Source organism: Capra hircus (assembly GCF_001704415.2).
Source record: "Capra hircus breed San Clemente chromosome X unlocalized genomic scaffold, ASM170441v1, whole genome shotgun sequence".
In the NCBI taxonomy this organism is placed as follows: domain Eukaryota; kingdom Metazoa; phylum Chordata; class Mammalia; order Artiodactyla; family Bovidae; genus Capra; species Capra hircus.
Window position 1 is genome coordinate 22,622,112 of NW_017189517.1, and position 21,847 is coordinate 22,643,958.

Here is a 21,847-nt window from a genome sequence, read left to right on the forward strand (position 1 = left end):
AAAAAAAAAAGGCACTTTAAAGGGTAGCGAGAATATATGAGAAGGAAATCCATTTACTAACCATATAAATTCTTCCAAATGAGCAGGTCACACCCAGGGCCCTCTCTGAAATTGGAGGTGCTGGAGAGCATCATTGTTTGAGTCTCCCAGGATTCCCCCATCCCTTGCCAACTCCAGCACTAGCACCAGCCACCCCTCCAAGAGAGCCTTGGGTGTAGCTCTACCCAGGGACTGCCACCAGGCCAGACCCAATTCAGTTACAACCACTGCAGCAATGGGCCATGGACACAGTTCTCCACAGGAATTTCCCCTGACCTGAACCTGATCCATCCCTAGCCAGTCTGCCAAAGCAACTTCAGGCACGGTATGCCCCTAGCAATGGCCTCCATACCAGACCAGTCCAGCTTTAGCAGGAGTGCCAAAGCCACTAGGCAAAAATAGTCTACACAGGGGATGCTCTCACACAAAGCTACTCCTTCAAGACCAGGAAAAGGAGATGTTTGGACAAATTCATAGTATAAAAAAACTGAATGTAAAACAAAATGAGAAAACAGAGGAATAGGTTCCCAATGAAAGAACAAAATAAAACTCCAGGGGAAAAAAAAAAAACTAATGAAATGGATATGATTAACTTACATGATAAAATGTTCAGTGACAGGGTCATAAGGATGTACATTAAACTTGAGATAAGAATGAACTCACTGACAGCATCACAAAACCTAGAAAATTTAAGAAAGAGTAAATCAGAACTAAACATGATATGTGTTCAGAACTAAACATGATATGTGTGTGTGTGTGTGTATGTGTGTGTGTTAGAAGCTTAGTCATGTCCAACTCTTTGCGACCCCATGGACTGTAGCCTGCTAGGCTCCTCTCTCCATGGAATTTTTCAGGCAAGAATATTGGAGTGGGTTGCCATTCCCTTCTCCAGGGGATCTTCCTGACCCAGCGATCAGATCCAGGTCTCCTGCATTGCAGGCAGATTCTTTACTACTTGAGCTACCAGGGAAGCCCACAATAAAATTTAAGAAATATTTGAAATTTTTAAAAATATACACTAGAGGGAAGCAGTAGCAGATTATAACACAGAACGGATAAGAAACCTGGAAGACAGAAGAATGGCAATCATTCAATCAGAATAGGAAAAGAAAAAAGAATTGTAAAATATGAAGAGAGTTTAAGGGACATATCGGACAATAGCAAGTGTTATAACATTTGCATTAGATGCAACCTGGAAAGAGAAGAGAGAAAGTGATGGAAAGTTTATTTGAAGAAAAAGTCACTTAAAATTTCTCTAACCTGGGGAAGGAGATAGACATCAAAGTTAAAGAACAGTAGGTTCCAGATAAGATGAACTCAAAGAGATATACAACAAGCTACATTATAATTAAAATAGCAAAAGTTAAAGAAAGAATCTTAAAGCAGCAAGAGAAAAAACTAATCGCGTACAAGGGATACCCAATAAGACTATCAGCTGATTTTTTAGCAGAGACTTTATAGGTCAGAGGTGAGTGGCAGGATATAAAGTACTTAAAAGAAAAAATAATAATAATAATAAAACCCAGAATATTCTACCTAGCAAGGCTTTCATTTAAAATTGAAGGACAGATAGTTTCCCAGACAAGCAAAACTAAAGGAATTCATCACCACTAAACTGGTCTTACAAGAAATGTTAAAGGATCATCTTCAAATGGAAAAGAAAAGGCCATATCTAAAAATAAAATATATTAAAGGAAAAACCTCACTGATAAAAACAAATATATAGTTAAAACAGTGGATCAGCCACTTAAAAAGCTAGCATGGAGGTTATGCAATAAAAGTAGTACAATCAACTAAGAATGCAGTAAATATTTAAAAGGTATGCAAAATTAGAAGATGTAAAATATGACATCAAAAACAAAAATGTGGGAGGAGTAAAAATGTAGTGCTTTTAGAATGCCTTAGAAATTGAAGCAAATGACTAACAACTAATCTCAAAAATATACATGCAACTTATGCAGCTCAATTCCAGAAAAATAAACGACCCAATCAAAAAATGGGCCAAAGAACAAAATAGACATTTCTCCAAAGACATACGGATGGCTAACAAACACATGAAAAGATGCTCAACATCACTCATTATTAGAGAAATGCAAATCAAAACCACAATGAGGTACCACTTCACACCAGTCAGAATGGCTGCGATCCAAAAGTCTGCAAGCAATAAATGCTGGAGAGGGTGTGGAGAAAAGGGAACCCTCCTACACCGTTGGTGGGAATGCAAATGAGTACAGCCACTATGGAGAACAGTGTGGAGATTCCTTAAAAAATTGCAAATAGAACTGCCTTATGACCCAGCAATCCCACTTCTGGGCATACACACCGAGGAAACCAGAATTGAAAGAGACACATGTACCCCAATGTTCATCGCAGCACTGTTTATAATAGCCAGGACATGGAAACAACCTAGATGTCCATCAGCAGATGAGTGGATAAGAAAGCTGTGGTACATATACACAATGGAGTATTACTCAGCCATTAAAAAGAATACATTTGAATCAGTTCTGATGAGATGGATGAAACTGGAGCAGATTATATACAGTGAAGTAAGCCAGAAAGAAAAACACCAATACAGTATACTAACACATATATATGGAATTTAGAAAGATGGCAATGATGATCCTGTATGCAAGACAGCAAAAAAGACACAGATGTGTATAGCGGACTTTTGGACTCAGAGAGAGAGGGAGAAGGTGCGATGATTTGGGAGAATGGCATTGTAACATGTATACTATCATGTAAGAATCGAATCGCCAGTCTATGTCCGACGCAGGATACAGCATGCTTGGGGCTGGTGCACGGGGATGACCCAGAGAGATGTTATGGGGAGGGAGGTGGGAGGGGGGTTCATGTTTGGGAACGCATGTACACCCGTGGTGGATTCATGTCAATGTATGGCAAAACCAATACAGTATTGTAAAGTAAAATAAAGTAAAATAAAATAAAATAAATAAAATCAGAAATGAAAGAGGAGAAATTACAACTGACACCACAGAAATACAAAGGATCATAAGAGAATACTATGAACAATTATATGCTAACAAAGTAGAAAAGTTAGAAGAAATGGATAAATCCTAGAAACATACAACTTTCCAAGACTAAATTATTAAGGATTGGAAAAACTGAAGAATAATTATGTAGTGAAACTAAATCAGGAATCAAAAAACCCTTCTCGTCAAAAAAGTCCACTTCCTGGTGACTCCACAGTTGAATTCTATGAAACATTTAAAGAAAAGTTAATACCTATCCTTCTGAAATTTTTCTAAAAAATAGAAGAAGAAACACTTCCAAATTCATTTTATGAGGTCAGCATTACCCTGATAATAAATCCAGGCAAAGACATCACATACACCAAAAAAAGAAAACAATAGGTAAATATTCCTGATGAACAAAATGTAAAAATACTCAACAAAATGTTAGCAAACATAATTCAACAATACATTGAAAGTATACACCATGAGCACGTGGGATTCATTCCAGGAATACAAAAATAGTTAACATCCATTAATAAAACACCATGATACACCACATTAGCAAAATAAAGGATAAACATTGTGTGATCATCTTGATAGATGCAGTAAAATATTTGACAAAATTCAACATTAATTTTTGATTAAATGTCTCAAAAAGTATGTATAGAGAAAACATATTTCAAGATAGCAAAAGCCTTATATGACAAACCCACAACCAACATCACACTCAATGGTAAAAAGATAAAAGCATTTCCTCTAAGATCATAAACAATACAAGAATACCTACTTTCATCATTTTCATTTAACATAATCTTGGAAGTTCTTGCCAAAGAAATAGGCATGAAAAATAAATTAAACTCATTCAAAGGAGGAAAGAATATACACTGGAGAAAAGACAGTTTTTTCAATATGTAACAATGGGAAAACCAAAGAGCTACATATGAAAGAATTAAATTATAAAATTTTCTCATACTATGTACAAAAATAAACTTAAAATGCACTAAAGACCTAAATGTATGACTGGAAAGGAAACAAAAGCGAACATAAAAATGGGAACTAATTAATGTTAAAAACTTTTGCACAGCAAAGGAAACCATCAACCAAATGAAAAGAAAACCTACTGAATGGGAGAAAAATATTTGTAAATGTTATATCTGATAAGGACTTGATATCCTAATCGTATACATAACTCATATACTTAATATTAAAAAAAGAAAAAATCAATTCAATAAAAAATTTGGCAGAGAACCTTGAATAGATATTTTTCCAAAGAAGATGTAGAGATGGTCATGAAATACAAAAAAAGTGCTGAACATCACTAATCATTACAAAAATGCAAATCAAAACCACCATGAGATATCATCTCACACTTGTCAGAATGCATATTATCAAAAAGAAAGGAAACAAAAAAGTTTGGCAAGGATGTGGAGAAAAGAGAACCCTCATCCACTATGGAAAACAATATGGAAGTTCCTTAAAAAGTTACAAAGAACTACTGTAAGATCCAGTAATTTACCTTTTTTGTATTTATCAAAATAAAAGTTAAAATGCTAACTTGAAAAAATATGGATTCTTATATTCATCGCAGCACTATTACTAACAGCCAAGATATGAAGATATTCATCAATAGATTATTTTATACACAGACACACACATACTACTCAGTTATTAAAAAAAAAAAAGAATCAAATCTTGGCATTTGCAACAACATAGTGGACCTGGAGGGTATTATACTAAGTGAAATAAGTCAACAGGAAAAGCAAATATCATATAATTTTACTCATAAGTAGGATCTAAAAATATAAAAATATAAATCATGTGAAAAAAACAAGAAAACAGAAAGAGACTCATAGATACAGTGAGCAAATTGGTAGTTGCCAGAGGTGGGGGATAGTGGAATGGATGAACAGGTGAAGCAGATTAAGAGGTCCAAATTTCCATCTATAAAATAAGTCAGGGGATATAATGTACACATAGGGAATGTAGTCAGTAACATTTTAACAAGTTTGCATTTTGACTAGTGGTAAGTAGATTTTTTATCATGATTATTTCATAAGGTATAAAAATACTAAGTCACTATGTTGTATACCCCAAACTAATATAATGTTGTATGTATGTCAAGTATAACTTAATAAAAATGCAGTAAAAGAAATATTTAAATTTCCTTTTAGTGATTTCTGACATATTTTCTAAGAATCTGTCAATTTCATTATTCTTATTTTAAAACTCATTATCTCATTACAACTTAAATCATTTGGCACTGTTTATGCAGAATATTATTTTCATCATTATTTCATTTTTCCTAAATCAATCTTTTAAAAGATTTTCAGTTTTATTAGTTTTTTTTCTAATTTTTCTAAAGAACATTTAATTTTGCTATTCCTTTATAACTAATCTTTGTTTTTTGCTCATATGTCTTTATTATCTTCTATTTTTTCCCAATTTTATTGTATTTTTATAATTTATTTAAATGGATACTTAGTTAATTATAAGCCTCTTCACTTCAAATATAATATTTGAAGGCTATACATATTACTAATTTTAATTTTACCTGAAATGTACAGGTTTTGTAGATGCTGTGATATCTCATTTAAAAAATTATGGCTTTATGTGAAGGTCTCCAATATTAACTTCAAGATATGTGCTAGACATTATCCCATGCCACTCAAGAAGTCATCAAAACAATAAACATGAGGATCTTTAGATGTCTTTAAGAAAACTCTATATAATTATGCTCTTGTTTCTCTCCATGTTACCATTTCTCTTTAATTTGTTCTATAAGGATTTTCTCTATTTATTTGACAATTCAAATACACACACACAGACTTTATGCAGAATTTTTGAAACCCTGTGCCAGTGGGCATATTAAGCTAATTCTTTTACTATTTTGAAGTATATAAATTCATTAATATTGTATTTGAAATAATGCATGCATCATCTATTTCCACCATATCAGAGAAACTGGTACCCAGTTTTTCTACGGGTTCCCACTATAAAACCTAGGAAAAATATATAGGAAAAGAAACAGTCTCAAACATTGGAAATCGGCAATTAAAGACTGATCAGTGAGTGAAGGGGAACAAAAAAGGGGGTTCCCCCTTGCTTTCTGCATTGAGGCATTTTCCAGACTTCGAGGTGGTGAGAGGAAATCCAAAATTAAACATGACAGTCTCACTGAGGAGAAAGTTACTGGTGTACAAGTAGCCTGATGCAGGTGGGATTTGTGTAACAAGCTATTGGAGATGAGGGAAACAGGCATATTTTGATCTCAGAAATCTGCATTAAATTTCCTTTGAGCTTTTGTAAACAAATACCTAGCTGTGCAAACATAAGATAAAATTCCATGATGCTTGAAAAAGATAACAGGGAGCTAAAAACTCGACAAAGAACATAGCTCAAATAGGGTTAGATGTTCACTTTTGGTGATCTGTAGAAAAGGGATATTGTTGAATATCTAGTATATTCAGTAGAAATATCAGAAGAGTTATGGCTTAATAGCAGAAGAAAACTATCCCTAGAATAACTTTAATTTGATATTCATTTGACAAAAGCTTTAAAAGAAGCCATGAGAAGATTGAATTGTTTGTAAGCAACAACTACTAGCCAAAATATATGTCAACCCTCCTTAAATAAATTTAGAATCACAGACATTCAACAATATGTCATTTTAAATATTTATAATTCAATAATAAGTTACTTGGGCATGAACTTTGTGCAAACTCTGGGAGATCATGAGGAACAGAGAGGCCTAGCGTGCTGCACTTCACGGGGTCATGGACAGTCAGACATGACTGGGCGACTGAACCACAATCAGTTGCTAGACATAAGGACAAGCAGAAAAATATAATCCATACCAAGGAGGAAGAGCAGTCAATATAAACATATTCAAAAATGACAGAGATAAAGACATTCACAGAAAAAAAGATTTTGAGCATTTATTATGACGGAGAAGGCAATGGCACCCCACTCCAGTATTCTTGCCGGGAGAATCCCATGGACAGAGGAACCTGGTAGGCTGCAGTCCATGGGGTCGCAAAGAGTCAGACACGACTGAGCGGCTTCCTTTTCACTTTTCACTTTCATGCACTGGAGAAGGAAATGGCAACCCACTCCAGTGTTCTTGCCTGGAGAATCCCAGGGACGGGGGAGCCTGGTGGGCTGCTGTCTATGGGGTCACACAGAGTCGGACACAACTGAGGTGACTTAGCAGCAGCAGCAGCATTTATTATGAATACACTCAAGGATTTAAAGGACAATATAAACATAAGGAGGAAAAAGGAAGACATAAAAATAACCAAGTAGATATTAGAACTGAAGGACGCAATATTTCATAGAAAGAATCATTGGAAGTGTCTATGAGGTTATTAGACATTGTACAAAAATCTATTAGTAAATTTTTTGGGAAAAAACCATTAGAAACAAAAAACAATCAATTTTGAGACCAGAGGGGGGAAAAAAGATTGTGAAAAAGTGAGCAGAAACTCAAAGACCTGTGGGAAAATATCAAACATTCTAATATACATGTAATTAGATTTTGAAAAGAGAATATTAGTGCCAAAATACTAAATAAAGAGCCAGTGGCCAAACTATTTTATATTTTATGAAAACTAGTAACCCAAAAAACTCAATTGCAGTAAACACAATGAAAAATATATCCATAAATCATAAAAAAAATACATAATTAGGGAATTCCCTGATGGTCCAGTGGTTAAGACTCCGCACTTTCACAGCAGGCTGCGCAAATTTGATCCCTGATTGGGGAACCAAGATTTCACATGCTGCATAGTGCAGCCAAAACAACAAAAATATAATAAAACTTTTTTTTTTTTTTTGCAAAATCAGTACCTAAATAAAACTTTTAAAAAAATCTGGATTACAGAGGAATGCATTACATATAGTGGAACAAAGATATGAATAATTACAAATTTCCATCAGAAATGCTGAAATTCAGTCAAAAATGGAGTGATAATTTTGAAGCACTTAAACTAAAAGGATTTTCTGTCTTACCTGTAGTCAAATGTTTATGTTCAGAATGTGTGTTCTGCTTCAGTCTTGAGGTTATAGTTCAAATGTTATTTTATAAAATCTATGCAATCATATTTCTTTTCCATTGGGATGGTCTTGATCCCTGTCTCCTGTACAATGTCACGAACTTCTGTCCTTAGTTCATCAGGCACTCTATCAGATCTAGTCCCTTAAATCTATTTCTCACTTCTACTGTATAATCCACTGTATAATAAAGGATTTAATTTAGGTCATAGCAAGTCTGAATTTGGCAATAAGGAGTTCATGATCTCAACCACAGTCAGACCCCAGTCTTGTTTTTGCTGACTGTATAGAGCTTCCCCATCTTTGGCTGCAAAGAATATAATCAATCTAATTTCAGTATTGACCATCTGGTGATGTCCATGTGTAGAGTCTTCTCTTGTGTTATTGGAAGAGGGTGTTTGCTATAACCAGTGCATTCTCTTGGCAAAACTCTATTAGTCTTTGCCCTGCTTCATTCCACATTGCAAGGCCAAATTTGCCTGTTACTCCAGGTGTTTCTTGACTTCCTACTTTTGCCTTCCAGTCCCCTATAATGAAAAGGGCATCTTTTTTGGGTGTTAGTTCTAGAAGGTCTTGTAGGTGTTTATAGAACCATTCAACTTCAGCTTCTTTAGCATTACTGGTTGGGGCATAGACTTGGATTACGGTGATATTGAATGGTTTGCCTTGGAAATGAACAGAGATCATTCTGTCATTTTTGAGATTGCATCCAAGTACTGCATTTCGGACTCTTTTGTTGACCATGATGGCTACTCCATTTCTTCTAAGGGATTCCTGCCTGCAGTAGTAGATATAATGGTCATCTGAGTTAAATGCACCCATTCCAGTCCACTTTAGTTTGCTGATTCTTAGACTGTCAATGTTCACCCTTGTCATCACTTGTTTGACCACTTCCAATTTGCCTTGATTCATGGACCTGACATTCCAGGTTCCAACGCAATATTGCTCTTTACATCATTGGACATAGCTTCTATCACCAGTCATATCCACAACTGGGTATTGTTTATGCTTTGGCTCCATCCTTTCATTCTTTCTGGAGTTATTTCTCCACTGATCTCCAGTAGCATATTGGGCACTTACTGACCTAGGGAGTTCCTCTTTCAGTATCCTATCATTTTGCCTTTTCATACTGTTCATGGGGTTCTCAAGGCAAGAACACTGAAGTGGTTTGCCATTCCCTTCCCCAGTGGACCACATTTTGTCAGACCTCTCCACCATGACCCGTCCATCTCGGGTGGCCCCACACGGCATGGCTTAGTTTCACTGAGTTATACAAGACTGTGGTCCATGTGATCAGATTGTCTAGTTTTCTGTGATTATGGTTTCACCACTGCAGATGGTGATTGTAGCCATGAAATTAAAAGATGCTAACTCCTTGGAAGGAAAGCTATGACCAACATAGATAGTATATTAAAAAGCAGGGAGTATCAACAAAGTCTATAGCTCTTGAACAAGTCAGCAAAATCTTTCTTGAAGGGGACATACCAAATATTTTAGATTTATGGGACATAGTCTTTCCTACAACAGCTCAGTTTTGGCAAAATAAGAACAAAATCAGTCATAGAAAATGTATAAATAATGTGTAAGGCTGCATTCCAGTACAACTTTATTTATAAAAAGAGGCAGCTGGACTGTGTACAATAGTTCTCAACTCCTACTTCAAAGGAAATTTTTGAAAAAATATAGAATTCTTTTAGATCTTGATTGCTTCTTATTTTTAGTGAATTTCTACAAAAGAGAAATCAATTCAATCTGAATTTTTTTTCAGCAAGCAGAGGCAAAAATGAATACAGCTTTTCTAGGAAGATCCTCTCAGCCTACTGCCTATAGTTTATATTGACTGAGACTCTCCTACTTCAGGGCTTTGCCTAGTGAAAAATTTCAATGATTCTGTATTCCAACTTGCAGTGTTTATAAAATATGACTTCAAAGTGCAGCTCTATTAGGAGTCAAGACCGTTGGCATTTTCTCAAGCACCTCCCAGTAAGCACTCTCCTAGTCAGTAAGAGCCAGAGCCTGCCAGTAACAGAACGGATGTTGAGTCACCAGTATGACATCATCCCTTAAGGAGCCCATCTACTTGATTAATAATTGTCTATTTTGAGTTCCACCCATCCAAGAAAATGCAACATTAATATCTAGTTAGGACAGGGCACTATCTTTTATTCATCTTAATCCAGTGGCTACTTTATGGTACTATATCCTCAAGAGCTAGACCACTTGGGTCAAGCACCAAGAAGTGAAAGTAGGAGTCATTCCACTCAAAAACATTCCCAATAACTCACTTGGGGAATTTGAGCTTTCCACAACATACATATTCTATGTGTTTAGAGATTTTGGTCTCCAGAATGAAGTCACTTACTCTAAGTAAGAAACAAAAAGCCCATTAAACTTAAATCTATGACTTCTATCAGGTTGTTTTGGAATTCTAGTGTGAGATGAGCAAACAAAAAACTCTGCAATTATGAGTAAGTGGGGCTGCTGCTACAAAAATGTTTAACATTCAGATCTTTCTTTAATTCACCATGGTGTTTTTTTCTTTAAATGAGCAAGAAACAGCAACCATGACCTGAGAAGTACTGAGAGTCTGAGTTAAATCATCAAGCAAGTAAGGTAGACCAACAGAAATGCCAGCAAAAAGGGAAAGGTAATACTAAATGGGGGCTGGAGGAGAGAAGTGATGCATACCAATTAAGGCCCTGCAACCAACTGAAGTGTTGAGTGCTATAGTCTGTAAATACTATGAGTCCTCTTTTTGAACATTTTTCCAGAAATAATGACCAACCAGCATCCTGGAGATGTGCCTGGATGGAGTAAAGTTATTTTGAGAAATAAATGATTCTGAGTGGTACAAGGCATGAAATTTAGTGGATGAAATTGGCACCCATAGAATGTCCCATTACTGGGTAATACACCCCTCCCCTACCTCCCATGAGCAATGGTTGATAACAACTCATATTTCCTGGGTGGGAGGTGAGAGAGGGGTTCAGGATTGGGAACTCATGTACACCCGTGGCGGATTCATGTCAATGTATGGCAAAACCAATACAGTATTGTAAAGTAAAATAAAGTAAAAATAAAAATTAAAAAAAAAAAGAAATGGGGAACAAGGAAATAATTTGTACCAGGGACAGATCCACAGGGTCCTGCTTGGTTTCACTAGTACCTGTGGTACAATGATAAATTAAATTGGTCACATTAGGAATCTTTGATTTTTCATGTTTTAACATAATATTTTAAAATTTTATACTTCACTTTTGCAACATGATAAAGGTAGGCTTGAGGATAATATTAATAATTTATGGCAAATAGTATCTCTTTTGTTTTAGACAATTTTTATCATGAATAGAAGTTGATTATACTGAAATACTCTAATTTTGGCATCTGTGGAAATGTAGTGAATTATATCCATATGTTTACAAATGGTATAGCAACCTTGCATTTCAGTAGTTAACTGAAATTAAAACTTGGAAAAGAAGCTATTTCACACATTGAAGAATTTGGTACGTTCATATTTTGCTAATGAAATTTGCATCTATGTTCATGAATGTGATTGATAAGAATTTTTATTTTATATATCATCTATGATTGGTTATGATTTAAATTATATTGTATTTGTTCTTTTTTCAATACTATTAAGGAATGTGAATAAAAATGAAATATTCAAATTGTGAATAAATGATAGAAAGTAACCTAGACAAATATCTAGATAATACTTTGTTAAGATTTTTAAATAAATTTTATGCCAGGTAGGAATTTCTGTTTTTAAGATATAGTAGATAAACTTATTTTTGTGAAATTAAGTATGAAGTTATTTATAGTGTTGAAACCAAGCAGGACCCTGTGGGCCCCTCCTGGGCACAAGAGCCTTTCTGTGTCCCCTGTTTCTGGTTTGTAGGAAATGGTTTCATTCAGTCTTCTTGACTTTCCCTGAGTTCCAAAGGGCAGATTCAAACAGTTGCTAATCAGGGAGGGGAGGAAGTGAAGACACGTGGGAAGAGCAGTCAAGAAACAGTAGTGTAGCCATGTGTAACTGTCCTGGTGCTTCCTCAAGGAATATGCATAGCAATATTTTTAAGCTTCTTTATACAATTAAGGTCCCCATCCTGGTGGAGCATGGCAACTTCAGGGCTGAGCACAAAATTCCCTGCAGCCCTCACCCAAAATTCTGCCTATAAAAACTTTTCCCACCAACGCACTGAGGAGTTTGGGGGTTTTGACCATGAGACACCTATTCTTGCTCAGCCAGTTTATCTGGCCTCACTGTGCATCCAGCACAGGAATATACTTTGGTAAGATTTTTTTCTACCTTCAAACTTAGATATTTAGCTCTCTGATATTCAACCTTCTTTTTACGTATATAAACATTTAATACTATACATTTCTTACTGATTCCAGCATTAGCTGCATTCCATCTCAACATCTAGTACTTTGCTATTCAATTTTAGTTAGCTTACAATTTTTATTACAATTTCTTCTTTGACACATTTGTGTTTTAGAAATGCCTTTTAATATTTCCAATTGAAGTCATTTATGGTTTTGGTTATTTTTTTTACAAATTTATAGAAGGAATTCCATATATATATATATATATATATATATAGTCTAAATTTAATTAACATTTCTCTTTCTGAGAAATACAGGTATATTCAGATTTTTAGCTCCACCCTGTTTCCATGATTTATGTCTTTCTGTATTAGAGAATTGTCATTCTTATTATCATGTTGATACTATGAATCTGTACAGTCAATATTTCTAAATTTATCTCCATGTTCAACATTGTTTAATGTTTATTATTTCTTAGTACACCATATATATCTTACTATGGGATTATTTTTATACATCCTCAAATAATCATGCAAAATCTCCTTTAGTGATGGACTATTGGGAGTAAACACATTGAGTTGTTTTCAGCAAGTATTTTTACCATCTTTCTTGGAATAGTTTTCCTGGATATATAATTCTATATTTTGAAATGTTTTGCTAGCTCTTTGAACGTGTCATGCTTCTGATTCCATTGTGGTTTTGCTAACCTGTCCGTAGGCAGAAGTGTGATATTCAACCACATGTCTCAAATGAATGTAAAAATAAAATACCTGATTTATAGTGATTTCTGTTTGATAGTTTTCATTTTCATGGCTGTATTGTAAAATAAGATAGCAATGTGATACCCTGAAAACATAGTTGGAAAGATGTGTGCAAAATATAATTCCTTTTTTTTAGATGGTTTCAATTCATTCAGGATGATTTTTTTTTAGTATGGTTCTTTTTGATTTGCTCCCACTCCCATCTTCTTTCCACCAGTATATCTTTTATTCCATTCTCCACCAACCTGTGTAGCTCTAAAACCCAGTTCCTTGAAGAGTTTATGATTAACCTCTCTATCCAAAATGTTATCCACTTTCTTTTCCACATCTGCCCCCCTACCCCTTAAGATTGAGGAGTATCAAAGAAAAGGGGGACTGAAACCAAGCAGGGCCAATAGTTTATAACAACTATAAATGGAATATAACCTTTAAAGATTGTGATTTGCTACATGGCACACCTATAACTTATATTACACAGCAACTATACTTCAATTAAGAAAATAGAGGTGTTGGTTCTTAATACTTCAACCAGGAGTATGGTCCCTAAGCTTCAGTTCAGTTCAGTTCAGTTCAGTTGCTCAGTCGTGTCCAACTCTTTGCAACCCCATGAATTGCAGCACGCCAGGCCTCCCTGTCCATCACCAACTCCCGGAGTTCACTCAGACTCACGTCCATCGAGTCAGTGATGCCATATCCCTAAGCTTAGAGATCCTTAAACAAATAGTGATTTCTGTGCACATCTTTCCTCTTTGACAAGGACAACAGCTCTATTTTATTTAGCTACCTAACAGTGAAAAGTAGTGAAAGGGTTACTCAGTTATCTCTGACTCTTTGTGACCTCGTGGACTGTAGCCCACTAGGTTCCTCTGCCTATGGACGTCTCCAGGCAAGAATACTGAAGTGGGTAGCCATTCCCTTCTCCAGGGGATCTTCCCAACCCAGGGATTGAACCCAGGTCTCCCTCATTAAAGGCTTATTCTTTACTGTCTGAGCCACCAAGGAAGCCTGCCTAACAGTACAGACTTGTATTGTGCTAATTAAGAACCAGTTGACTGAAAGGGTCATTTGAGCCCTAAGAGCTGAGTAACATTCCTTCTACTTAATTCCCCTCCTTCCCCACATGTTCTCTTGTAATTCTGTCTTTACTTAGCACTGGACCTATCAGAAATATCTAAGACACTTGATTAAAATGAAGATTCTAGGGATCATACTGAATAAAGCTACTAGGCATTGAGGCTCACCTGCTTTCACTATAGAACCTGCAAGTGAACCCAGCTGTAACACATAACCCAAGGCTTTATCAGGAGGAAACAACTGAATAGGTCCCTGGGACGGGAAGGGTAGACTAGAATCACTTAAAAAGAATCAGTACCTAGATCAAAAATTACTCTTATGCTATCAAAAATGAACCAAAACCCAAAATGCCATATCACTTTTATTGAATACATGCTGAAGCTCTAAGGGAAGATGTCACCTTCCACCAGTACTCCTGTGATCTGACAATTTAAGCTGTCCCCTGTGCTCTGAATCCTTTAAAAGCATCTTCTCTGGACAACACATGCCCCAAACTCCATGAAGTCTGCAGAAGTGATCCACATTTGCTTGAAACTGCTCAGAGAAGTCACAATGGAAGCACCAATCCATGCAGAGAAACATCTATCAGGAGAAGCAGTGATCTTGATGGGAGTGCCTCTGAAGGCCAGCTGTTCTAATTCCTTCATAAGTCTTTCCTCAAGCCCAGGGAAGAGAGTGGTTCCCCCAGACAGAACAATTTCTGCAAAAAGATTCTTCTGGATATCGGTGTCACACTTCATAATGCTGCTGGAGACCATTTTTGATAGTCCTGGGTTGTGGACACCTAGGTGGTCAGGTGCAAAAAGAATCTCAGGTACCTGGTACAGCTGGTCCCCAAGGTGGATGACATTCCCATCTGGTAGCTTGTATTCTTTCATGATCTCCTCTGGCTTCTTACAGAGTTCTTTCTCTGGTTCCAAGGCAACATAGCAGAGCGACTCTTTTATGTCATCCACTAAGGCCTTGTTGAGTATGCAAGGGTAATTACACCCACTAGCCAGGAGGAGTCGGGTGAGGTGCTCTGTGATGTCCCTGCCTGCCACATAGAGCTTGGTGACAGCATGAGGCAGGGAGTAACCCTCAAAGATGGGGACAGTGCAAGTGATCCCATCCCCACTGTCCACCACTAGGCCCGTGACAGAGGCAGAGGCATAGAGTGCTACGACCGCGTGGTTGGACAGGTAGAAGGCAGGCACATTGAAGGTCTCAAACATCACCTCTGTTGTCTTCTCACGAGTCTCTCTTGGGTTCAAGGAGGGCTCAGTCATGAGCACAGGTCGTTGACAGGGTTTTACTCCCAATTCCCACTCAAAAAGATACTTCCAGAGTTTCTCCATGTCATCCCATCTTGTTACCAGTCCACGTTCAATGGGGTAGTGCAACTGCAAGGCCTCATACTTGAACAGGGCTTTTTCTCCCACAACATAATTTTTCTGATTGGCTTCTGGTAAAGCCATGTTGAATTTAGGGTGCCCCACAACAGAACTGATGACATGACGGGGCCCAGTCTCTCCAGACATACCTACTTTGCAGAGTCCTGATCCATTGTCAAAAATTACAGCTGGAGTATCTAATGTGTATGGGTTAAACATGTCTGCAGGATGTTCTTCTGACCTTCACCAAAGTAAAGAAAGAACACGGCCACTTTTGTGAGATAACATGTACCTTTGGAAGTTTATCAGCCACAGGATTCCAAAGATCTCAGGTTGTCACTGAAGCAGAGCTAGCAGTCTGTCCCCTATCCCCATCCTCAACCCATGAATCTTGTCCTTTTTGAGGCAGTGCAAGGCCTGCTGTGGCAATTTCAGTGATGACTGCTCCCTATGTAATAATGTAACCAAGGCAACAATTGTTCTCAAAGAGCATCAGCGGGTGTTAAAGGGGCGGGGTCTCTGAGCCACCAGTGCTCCTAGCTTGGTGAGACTTGAAACAGAGGAAGGCAAACCATACCTCTGAACCTCTTTTATAAGTCTGAACATGAAGCAAAGGCCTAGCCTCAGAATCAAATGAAGTAGCCTAGCTGTGAGGTTGTCCCAGAAAGGTGGCTTCTATGCTCAACTGAGCTGCTGCTTGTGAGATGACAAGCATACTCTTTCCTTTGTTAATGGAAGTAACTAACCATCAAACACACATTTAGATTGGAGTAAAGATGTCTATAATCCAGTTCTAGAGGTGCTCTTTCTTTTATTCCCCCTTATATTTATTTTGTTTTAGAACAGTTTTACTGAGAAACTTTTCATATATAATACTTTCACCCATTTATATAGTACATTTCCATGAATTTCAATATATTCACTATGTACAAACATTACAGAAGTCGTTTAGAATATTTTCCCTGCACCCTTTAGCTATCACCTTCATCAGGCCATCATCATGAGCCCTGAAGTCCACTAATATATGTTTTGTCTCTATAAATTTATCTCTTCTGATTTTTCACTTAAATGGAATTATACATATGGCCTTTCATGCCTGGCTTCATTTATTCAGCATACTTTATTCAAAGTTCTTCCATCTGAATACAACACTTTTTTAATACTATTCAATAGCATAACATTTTTTCCCCACAGTGTTTATTTGTAATCCCATCTTATTTCTGAAAGGTTGGTAGCAATATCTTCTTTTTTTGAAATTTTTAAGAAAATTGGCATTTGGTTTAATTGATTCCTCCATTTTTTTCTATTCTCTATTTCAATCATATCTGTACTGTTTTTTAGAAATAGTTTTATTCATTTTGCTTGCTTCAGTTTGCTCTTCTTTTACCTGTATGTTAAGTTTGAAGGTTAGGCTATTGATGTAAAATCTTCTTCTTTAAAAAAAAAATACAGACTGAGATGAATCATTTTATTTGTCAACTTGGCTGAGCTATTGTGCCCAGTTGTTTGGTCAAACAATAGTCTGTATGTTATTATGAAAGTATTTTGTATATGTGATTAAGATTTAAAATCAGTTGGCTTAAATAATGGAGATTAATATCCATAAGACGGGTTAGCTCCATCCAAACAAAAGGCATTTAGAGCAAAAACTGAAGTTTATGGGAGAAGTAGGAATTCTGCCTCAATACTGTAATGTAGGAAATCTTTAGTTTTTAGCCTCTTATCCTGCCCTATAAATTTCACTCAAGACTGTAATACTATCATGGTTTAATTTATGTGTCTACTTGACTTGGCTAAGAAATGGCTGGATATCTTATAGAACATTATTCCTGAGTGTGTCCATAAAGGTGTTTCTAGTAGAAATTAGCATTTGAATTGTTAGATTGAGTAAAGTGTAGCCTTATTAATGAAAGTGGGTATTATTCAAATTGCTAAAAGCCCTGAATAGAACAAAAAGACAGAGCAAAGACAAATTTGCTCTTGGTGTCTCTGGGATACCCATCTTTTGACACCTGACATGATGGGTATTCTTGTTTCATGGGTCTTCAGACTTGACCCATAACTTGCACCATTGAATACCCTATTTAACAGATATTCAGGTTTGGGCTAGAACTGTATCACCAGCATTTCTAGGCTTCCAGGTTACAGCTGGCAGTTGATGGGACTTCTTAGTATACAAAAATGCATGAATAAGTATCTTTTTAAGCTATATGTCTATTCTATTCTATTGGTTTTGTTTTTCTGAAAAAATCCTGAAGAATAGAAACATCAACTCTTCTTTTTTTCAGCTTCTTTGAGGTGTACTTAATATACATTTGCTATGGTGATCCGTGATCAGTGTTCTTTGATGTTACTCTTATAATTTTTGGGATGTACCACAACCACAAATCAAGTCCTTATAAGAAGGAAAAACTACAAAATGTATATATTTTGACCACTACACTGACCAGTCATTCACTGATCTCTTGACCTTTCCTGGAGCCTCTCAATTCCTGGAACACAAAAATATTGAAACTAGGTCAATTAATAACCATACAATGGGGCTTCCCTGATGACTCGGTGCTAAAGAATCCACCTGCAAATGTAGGAGACTCGGGTTTGATCCCTGATCCAGTAAGATCCTACATGCCAAAGAGCAAATAAGCCTGTGCACCAAAACTACAGAGCCTGTGTTCTAGAACCTGGGAAGTAACAACTACTGAGCCCAAGTGCTGTAATTACTGAAGCCTATGTGCCCTAGACTCTATGCTCCATAACAAGAGAAGCCACTGCAATGAGAAACCTGCACACTGCAATTAGAGAGTAGCCCCCACTTGCCACAACTAGAGAAAGCCTGTGTGTAGCAATGAAGACCGTGTGCAGCCAAAATAAATAAAATTATTTTTAAAAATAACCATACAATAACCTCTAAGTGTTCAAGTGATTGGAAGAGTCACACAACTCTCACTTGAAATCAAAAGCTAGAAATTATTAAGTTCAGTGAGGAAAGTATGCCAAAAGCTGGGATAGGCTGAAAGTTAGGCCTCTGGCACCAAACAGCCAAGTTTTGAATGCTAAGGAAAAATTCTTGAAGGAAATAGAAAAGTGCGCAAAAGATTTAAGGAAAGAGGCCATCTCCATCACGACAAAGTACAGGTGAAGCAGCAAGTGCTGATACAGAACCTGCAGCAAGTTATATAGAATACCTAGCTAAGATGATGAAGGTAGCTATACTAAGAATCATTTTAGTCGATTTTCAATGGAGGTGAAACAGCCTTCAATCAGAAGACGTCAGCTAGGACTCTCATAGCAAGAGAGGTCAGTGCTAGTTTTAAAGTTTGAAAATACAAGCTGATTCTTTTGTTAGGGGTTAATGCAGCTGGTGCAGAAAAGGAAATGGCAACCCACTCCAGTATTCTTGCCTAGAGAATTCCGTGGACAGAGGAGCCTGCTGGGCTGCTGTCCATGGGGTCGCACAGAGTTGGACACGGCTGAAGTGACTTAGCATGCATGCATGCATTGGAGAAGGAAATGACAACCCACTTCAGTATCCTTGCCTGGAGAATTTCAGGCACAGAGGGGCCTGGTGGGCTGCTGTCTATGGGGTCACACAGAGTCAGACATTACTGAAGCGACTTAGCAGCAGCAGAAGCAGCAATGCAGCTGGTGACTTTAAGTTGAAGCTAAAGCTCATTTACCGTTTAGAAAATTCCAAGGCCCTTAAGAATTACGCTAAATCCACTCTGCCTGTGCTCTATGAAAAAACAAAATCTCGGTGACAGCACATCTGTTTACAACATGGTTTACTGAATATTTTAAGCCCACCATTGAGATCTACTGCTCAGAAAAAAAAAAAAAAAACCTTAAAAAATATTACAGTTCATGGATATTACAGCTCCTGGTCACCCAAGACCTCTGATGGATATGTACAACAGGATTAATGTTGTTTTCATACCTGCTAACATAATATCCATTCTGAAGGCCATAGATGAAGGAGTTATTTTGACTTTCAAGTCTTTATCACTTAAGAAATACATTTTGCAAGTCTATAGCTGCCATTGATAGGGATTCCTCTGATGGATCTAGGCAAAGTACACTGAAAACCGTTGGGAAGATATTATGATACTGGATGCTTGGGGCTGGTGCACTGGGACGACCCAGAGGGATGGTATGGGGAGGGAGGGGGGAGGGGGGTTCAGGATGGGGAACACGTGTATACCTGTGGTGGATACATGTTGATGTATGGCAAAACCAATACAATATTGTAAAGTAATTAACCTCCAGTTAAAATAAATAAATTTATATTTTAATAAAATAAAATAAAATATTGCAAAAAAATAATAATCCTAGAGCATTTAGTCATGTTTTCCTAAGATGTTCTGAAGGAATGCTAATTTATCTGTTAAAAGGTAGTGGATATCATTCTTAACACAGAGAGATTAAAGTCTAGATGCAGCAACATAACCCTCTGGGTAAACAGAGAAGGCTAACACAGTGACAGATGACTCAACTTCTGTTGTACATGGTAACTCAATCCATATCCTCTGGGTCACAGTTGGAGGTAACTTTCATGCATATGTGAATTTTCTTAATAAAAGTGTTTCTCAGTGTATCTCTTAAAAAAATTCATCACTCTAGGTACCATTAAGAAAATTTGTGATTCATATGAAAGGATCAAAATATTAACATTAACAGGAGTTTGGAAGAAGTTGATTTCAAACCTCATGGATGACTTTGAGGGATTCAAGGCTTCAATGGAGGATGTACTCCAGATGTGGTAGAAGTAGGAAGCATACTAGAACTAGAATTGCAGTCTGAAGAGATGACTGAATTGCTCTAACCTCATGATAAAACTTTAACAGGCAAGAAGGTGCTTCTTATGGATAAGCAAAGAAACTTTTGTCCTGATGTGGAATCTATTCCTGTGGGAAATGCTTTGAAGATTGTTGAAATGACAATTGAAGATTTAGAATGTTGCATACACATGTGATAAAGCAGCATCAGGGTTTGAGAGAACTGACTCAAATTATGAAAGTTCTCTGGGAATAAATAGCTATCAAACAGCATGGATGTTTATAGCAGCTTTATTTATAACTGCCAAAATGTGTAAACAACCAAGATAATCTTCAGTAGGTGACTGGATGGAGTATGTTACATTCAATCAATGGAATAGTTTTCAATGCTAAAAATAAACAATCTGTCAAGTCGTGAAAAGACATGGAGAAAACTTAAGTGCATCTTGTAAGTGAAAGAAGCCAATCTGAAAAGGCTACATATTGTATGATTACAACTACTATATGACATGCTGGAAAAGGCAAGATTGCTGCTGCTGCTGCTAAGTCGCTTCAGTCATGTCCAACTCTGTGCGACCCCATAGACGGCAGCCCACCAGGCTCCCCTGTCCCTGGGATTCTCCAAGCAAGAATACTGGAGTGGGTTGCCATTTCCTTCTCCAATGCATGAAAGTGAAAAGTGAAAGTGAGGTCGTTCAGTCACGTCCTACTCCCAGCGACCCCATGGACTGCAGCCTACCAGGCTCCTCCATCCATGGGATTTGCCAGGCAAGAGTACTGGAGTGGGTGCCATTATGAGAGAGTAAAAAGTAAAAAATCAGTGGTTTCCAGCAGTGTGGGCATGAGGTGGAGAAGGTATGATTAGGCAGAGCACAGAGGATTTTTAGGCCAGTGGAAATCCTGAAACTGTAAATCTGTTGAAGAGTAAATTTCAATTTGCTCCTACTTCCAACCCTTGGCAACCACCATTCTACTTCCTGCTCCTATGAGTTTTACCATTTTAGATACCTCATGTAATTAGAATTATGTAATAATGTTCCTGTTGTGACTGGCTCACTTTACCTAGCATAACATCTAAAGATTCATCCATGCTGTCACATATGCCAACATTTCACTCATTTTAGCTGAAAAATATTTACTGTGTTTGTATACCATATTTTCTCTATCTACTCATCCGCTGATAGAGATTTAGGTTTTTTCCAAACCTTGAAAACTATGAATAATGCTGCAATAAACATGAGAGCATAAATACCTCTTCCAAATTCTAAATTATTTTGGGTAAATACTCAGAAGTGGGAAAATGTATCATATGGTAGTTACAGTTTTAATATTTTGAGGAAACCCTATACTGTTTCCATCACAGCCACACCATTTCATATTCCCATCAAAAGTGTAGAAAGGTTCCAAATTTCCCATGTTTTTATTAACACTTGTTAACCTGTATGTTTCTTTTTGATTATAGACATCCTAATCATGAGGTA

The 21,847-nt window shown here is 36.9% G+C and overlaps 1 protein-coding gene across 1 annotated transcript; it reads right to left on the reverse strand.

Moving 5' to 3' along the window:
• Window positions 1–14,679: 14,679 nt before the first annotated feature.
• On the reverse strand, window positions 14,680–15,813 carry LOC102172977 (actin-related protein T1). The gene has a single exon (XM_005700365.2). The coding sequence runs from the start codon at window positions 15,811–15,813 to the stop codon at window positions 14,680–14,682; it is 1,134 nt and encodes a 377-aa protein (XP_005700422.1).
• Between the last annotated feature and the right edge of the window lie 6,034 nt (window positions 15,814–21,847).

Excerpts from the sequence above, each read along its gene's own strand:
- LOC102172977 (XM_005700365.2), bottom strand. The coding sequence starts at position 15,813 with ATGTTTAACCCATACACATTAGATACTCCAGCTGTAATTTTTGACAAT.